The sequence below is a fragment of the Herpailurus yagouaroundi genome, unplaced genomic scaffold, assembly GCF_014898765.1.
Source record: "Herpailurus yagouaroundi ecotype Mexico unplaced genomic scaffold, PumYag 250, whole genome shotgun sequence".
NCBI lineage: Eukaryota > Metazoa > Chordata > Mammalia > Carnivora > Felidae > Herpailurus > Herpailurus yagouaroundi.
Genome location: NW_024412467.1, coordinates 18,869,838 through 18,875,837, shown reverse-complemented (window position 1 = coordinate 18,875,837; position 6,000 = coordinate 18,869,838). Strand labels below are relative to the sequence as shown.

The 6,000-nt window shown below is 54.3% G+C and overlaps 1 protein-coding gene across 2 annotated transcripts in view; it reads right to left on the bottom strand.

Annotated features, from left to right (window-relative positions):
• Nucleotides 1-2,282: 2,282 nt before the first annotated feature.
• The window catches only part of SSR1 (signal sequence receptor subunit 1), a 41,144-nt gene continuing 37,426 nt past the window's right edge, over nucleotides 2,283-6,000 (bottom strand). For both annotated transcript variants that reach the window (XM_040460593.1, XM_040460594.1), the window contains one exon: nucleotides 2,283-3,144. In XM_040460593.1, the coding sequence (XP_040316527.1) occupies nucleotides 3,120-3,144 (25 nt within the window). In that variant the 3' untranslated portion in view covers nucleotides 2,283-3,119. The remainder of the gene's footprint in view (nucleotides 3,145-6,000) is intronic.

The window sequence follows — 6,000 nt, the reverse complement described above, 5'->3', positions numbered from 1 at the left end:
CAAAATGAGGCCATTAGGGTGGGTGCTCATCCAATCTGACTGGTGGCTTTATAAGAAGAGGGCATTTGGACATGCGGACACCAAGAATACATGTGCATGGAGGAAAGGCCACGTGAGGACCCAGGGAGAAGATGGACATCTGCAAGCCAAGGACAGAAGCTTCAGGAGATAGCACTTGATCTTGGACTTCCAGCCCCCCAGGACTGTGAGGAACCACATTTCCGTCGTTTAGGCTGCCCAGCTTATGGGAAGACTCATACGGTGCCCTGGGTCGATCTTCTTCGTGTATCTGACACCACACACACGTGAGTGATTATAGGGTTGAAGGAGAAGGAACAAAATGGTGTCCAGGAGCTCCTGCTTGCCAGGCACGTAGCAAGAGGGTCAGGCACATGGTAAGTTCTGGAGAGATGGTAGGGACTAGTCCTAGCATTACTATGACCATAGTTATCTTGCTATTCACCGGAGGTGAACACAGGACCAGGTTCCAGAGACAGTGCCCATGAGTCATGGGTCACACAGACGTGTCCCTGCTGGACACCTGCCATGCCAAGCTGGGTCTGCATTCATGACGCTCGCCTTCCCCCCACATCTCATTAAACATCTTTGTAGAATTCACACAAATAAGAAAGTGCTGTTTGGTTTTTGCTTTTGTTTGGAAAAGCAAGAGATTCCCCTGGCCTAGGACTAGACGTCTGTGACTTGACTTCTCTTTGGGGTAGGTGGGAACATTTGTTCATTAAAAACATTTTTTTTTTTGATGTTTATTTATTTTTGAGAGAGAGGGAGAGACAGAGTGTGAGCGGGGGAGGGGCGGAGACAGAGGGAGACACAGGCTCCAGGCTCTGAGCTGTCAGCGCAGGGCCTGATGCGGAGCTCAAACTCACAAACCGGGAGACCACGACCTGAGCTGAAGTTGGACGCTTAACCGACTGAGGCACCCAAGCGCCCCAACATTTGTTCATTTAAATAAGGTTTTCAACTCTGGGTGCCTCAGCTGTAAAATGTATGCTGACGGCCTGCATGCGCATTTAGGTGGCAGAAGCCCTGTGGGGGACGGCGAGGTAATAAGGAGAAGAGGGTTTCCCCGTCCTCTCTCCCACCCTGGTAACCTGAGCTGTGTGGCCTTGAATAAGGCATTTGGCATCTATAATGGGACATTGCTCTTCCCTAGCTGCTCTTGACAGCCCTTCCAAGGGACACCTGGGGATTTCACCTGTGACCTTGGAGAAATCGGAACCACTTCCGGTTGCAGGAAACTAGGTATCCCATGGATCCCTAGGAATACCGTGCGCCTCTGCAGGGCCAGCCTGGGGGACGGCATGGCCTTGAGCACCAGACCCCAGCATGCCCCAGCTGGGTCTGCTGGGCTGCTCGGCCCAGGCTCACCCACCCTGGGATCAGTGAGTACTGGGTATGTCACATGCCCAAGCACCACACTTGTGTCACAGACGGCTGGAAACCGAGGATGGGCAAATGTAAGTAAGTGGTCCCAATATGACTGTCTTGAGTCCTGAGAGCCGCAGAAGGGTCGGTGGGCTTCCTTCAGTCCGGCTGGGTTCCCAGAGGGGTGTTTCCTCAGATTGGCTGCCTAGTGGCATCCCCATCACCCCCTGGCAGCATATCCACGAGAAGAATACCCAGGCCCCCACTCCAGACCTGCTGACTCAGGATCTGAGGCTGGGGCCAGCAGTTCTGTGTGCTAACGGGCCCTCCGGGGGTTCTGACTTGCACAAAGTGTGCCAATCACTCACTTGACACAGGACCTGATCACCCGGCAGAGGCTCCCCTCCACCCCCTGATGGCCAGTCTCAAACTCTGAATTCACTTCTAGAGGTGGTTTAAAAAATGCAGATTCCTGGGCCAGCCCCCTGGGAACTCCACTTTAGGTGTGCAGAATGTTCTAGGTGGCTGGGATGCACGAGGATCCCCGGCCACATCTGAGCCGCACTTTGTGTGACTCTGTGTCATCTCTCGGCTGGATCATGGTCACTGGCTTCATCGCCACCTCCCTGTTCCTCACACACAAGTTGCTTTGTTCCTGCTACCTGCCCAGTCTGTAATGTCCTTCTTGCCTTTCCCTCCTCTCCAGAGTCCCCGCTCTGCCCTTGAAGGCTCAGCTCAAAGAACGTCTCCTCTCGAAGCCTCCCCCCGCCCCCCGCCCTCCCTGCCCCTTCTCCTCCTCCCCCGCCCCCCAAACGTGTTCCCGCTGCAAGTCTGAGGTAGTGTCCTTATAAGGCCCAGTGGGTGTGGACGGGACTGTATTACGATTCTGGTGATTCCCTGGGGCCTGGCACTCAGTGAGAGATTCATACTTGTTTGTACGCCTTTCAATTCAATTTATTTCAGTCCAATTCAACTCAATGCAATTCATGTCAGCATAATGAAAGGGCCCTGGGGAGCCTATTATGAGCACCAGCACACAGAAGCCAGGCCTCAGAGGCGGAGGAAGGACCCCACTCACGGAAAAGGCCTGCTCACTTGCCATCATGGGGAGCATTATTCGGCTCTTCCTGCTCCCGAGGCCCTGCGAGTGCCACGGTTGCCCAACTCCTTCTGAGGCCCCTCTCGGCCCAGCTCATCTTGGAACATGTCCCTAAGATGAACCTGGAAGCTGCTAAGGTGTGTGTTGCAACCAAGTCCCTTCACCCAGAGCCGCCTGTCTCCTGACCTTTGCCACCATCTACGTAATGGGGTAAGAGCAAGCTGAACGGAATGAATCTACTGCTTGGGGCATACAGTTCACTCGGTCCTCGCTGTTGGCGGGTCCCCACATCCCCATCCTACCTGCTGGCAGGGGAGGCCTGATGGACTAGGACATGTCCACCCAGAAACAACGCACGACAGCCGTTATTCAAAAGCCACAAAGCCCTGGTCGCACAGCCATTCCCAGCGGTGGCTTTTCCGCGGGAGCCAGGGGAGGATCCAGCTGAGGGGGCTGGTGCTGTCCTAGGTTTCACAAATAGCAAAACGGTGCAGAGAGGATGGCCGGTCTCCAGGAACCGCACCGCCGGGGGGGGGGGGTGGGGTTTCCTTGCAGCAGGCTTGTGGGGAGCCGTAGCCCCAGCCCCTGGAGACCATGAGATGGCAGAAGCTTCGGGAGAGGTCTGATGACAACATCAGTGCGTCTCCCTCCTCCTGCGTCTGAAACAACAAAGGGAGAGAGTGACCTCCTGAGAGGCTTCGGGACAGGCCTTGAATCACTTCCCGACCCGGGGTGCGGTGCATGGCTGGTGTGGCTGGACAGAGGCCACCGGGCTGTGGGCCCCCCTGCCCACCAAAGATGCTTCGTGCTGCTCTTTCAGGTCCAAATATTTCACATGAGAAAAGACCCAGAGAATCTCCCCCACCCTGACCCTCCCACACGCCAAGAAGAAGCAAATGGGAAAATCTTAAACTGGGGTTCGAAGTTTCTAAAATCGGTCCGTCCTGTGATTCCCCAAGGGAAGGATAAACATGGTGCCTCTTTATTGGGCTTTAGTCAAGACTTTCATGCTTTCAGCGAGAACCCGGCATAAAAAGAAATAAAAAAAAACTTAGCCATGCTCCACGAGTAAAGCAGAAAAAGCCACAAAGCCTGATCCGGAGAGAGCTGGGTGGGGGTTTGCTTTGTGACTGGACCTGTTCAAGGATAGTCTCACACACTCTTTCATTCACTCAGCATTATGTATGAAGCACCTACTACGTGCCAGGCCCTGAACTGGGAGCGGGGGCTGCCCTGGTGAACAAGATGTGGTCCCTGCTCTCACAGAGCTTGCAGCAGAGTGGGGGACACAGGAACACAACCACCAGGATTAGATTGAGTCACTGAGAATGGTGTTATAGGAACAGCGCCCCCAGACCTGTGGGTGCCTGGAAGAGGGGTGCAGGAGGCTAAGAAAGCTTCCTTTGAAGAGGTGACGTGAAAACCGAGGTTGACAAACTAAATGAGACCCCCACGTCTCCCAGGTCATCAGTATCAACAACAGTAACGACAAAACAGCAGAAGCAGGTGCCTCTTGGCTCACGGCACTGAGTGGGGCTCCTCACTTCTGTGCTGTTCCTGCCAGAAGGCATAATATGAATCTGAGGGCAAGGAAATAGCACATGAGCTCTAGCTGGGGGACACTCTGCAAAGCAACCTGCCTAACTCCTTAAACATGCTTTTTTGAGTCCTGAGACACTGAGGGAGTGTTTCAGGTTAAAAGAAACTAAGGAGACCTGACAACTAAATGTAACAGGTGATCCTAGACTGGCTCCTGGACCAGAAAAAAAATGCAGCCGTGATGACCATCACTGAGACAATTAGTGAAACCCGACCACAGCCTGTGGATTAGAAAACCTCGCATCAGGGGCGCCTGGGTGGCTCAGTCAGTTAAGCGTCCGACTTCAGCTCAGGTCATGATCTCACCGTCCGTGAGTTCAAGCCCTGCGTCGGGCTCTGTGCTGACAGCTCAGAGCCTGGAGCCTGTTTCAGATTCTGTGTCTCCCTCTCTCTCTGACCCTCCCCTGTTCATGCTGTCTCTGTTTGTCTCAAAAATAAATAAACGTTAAAAAAAATTTTTTCTAAGAAAACCTCGCATCAGTGTTAAACTCCCGGACTCCGACCACCGTAATTTGGTTAGATAAGAGAGTGCGTTTGTCTTTCGGACATAAACACGGGTGTGTTCAGGGGCAAAGGGGCATCATGTCTGCAATTCACCCTCAAATAGGTCAGCGTGTACGTGTATGTGTATATGTGGCAAAATGTTAACGAGTAATGATCAGCATGAGGGTTAAGAGTAGAGGGAATTTGGGCTATGTTGCAACTTTTCTGGAAGTTTGAAATTGTATCAGAATGAAAGGTTACCCGCAAGCGAGGTGCTTGGCCAGCAGGTAGGGGCAGAGTGTCAGGGTCCTCCATCTAGGGAGAGGGCTGGACGGTGGCAACAGGGTGCTGTGCACAGAGGACAGGCAGCTCAGCGGGGGAACGGTTTCAACGTGGGGACTAGTGAGACATCGGCTCCAAGGTCCGGGGGAGGCAAACGGTGGAGGATTTGGTCTTCGTCCTGCAGGCTGTGGGGAGACGCCGCAAGGTTTTAAGCAGGGGAGAGCGACAGGATCGGGAAGCCAATCTGTGATGAGCACAGGGCAGCGTGTGGGTGGTGGTGGGTTTGAAGGGGACCGGGCTGGCAGTGGGACGTGGGGTCTGAGCTGCCCCAGCAATGACAGGTGACAGCCAGCACCACGCCCCCCCGTGGGCCAGCTGTACTTGTCAAATGCAGGAAGTGAGCTGAGCAGAGACTGGTAAGAGGTAGGAAGGAGGGGGACCTGTAAAACGGGGGTTTCCCGTGGCAGTCACCGCACCAACGGAGGCAGGAAACACTGAAGGAGTGACCTAGGGAGAAAAATGACCAATTCCCAGATTGAGTTTGAGGTGGCTTTGGGACATCAGTGTTTGGGAGGATGGGTCTGACAGCCCCGGGAGGGGTCCCGGTGCCTTGGGCCAGGGCTCCTGGAGTCACACTGTCCGGGTCCAGATCCTGGATGGCCTTACTATCTCTAAAGCAGGGTAATGACAGTGGGCAATCTGCCTTATCGCTCGAGGCCTCCGTTTCCTTGGCTGTACCACGATGGTATTAGAGCCTTTCTCATAGGGTGGGGGGCCCTGGCCATTAAATGAGTGAACACAAGTAAAATGCTTAGAAGAGTTTCTGGATCACAGGAAGTGCTCAAAGGGTCAGCCGCCACCACTGCCTTTAGCTGGCCTCTGGGGCATCCCAGAAGAGGGCAGGAACAATAGGAAAAGGCAAGCAAAGCAGCCCCATTCCTGTACAAGCAGAAGGAGGGTCCCCAGAGCCCAGCAACCCAACCCATCCCCATCTGTGGTGCAGGTGCTGCCCTGCCCTTCCGCTAGTTAGGGGCTCCCCGGGGGCCAGCAGAGAAGATGGGCTCCTTCCTTTGCACCAGGTAGTGCTTCGCGTGGGACACCAGGCTCTCCTGGGGGCACACTGTAGCATGTGGGAGCACTGGGTATGCTTA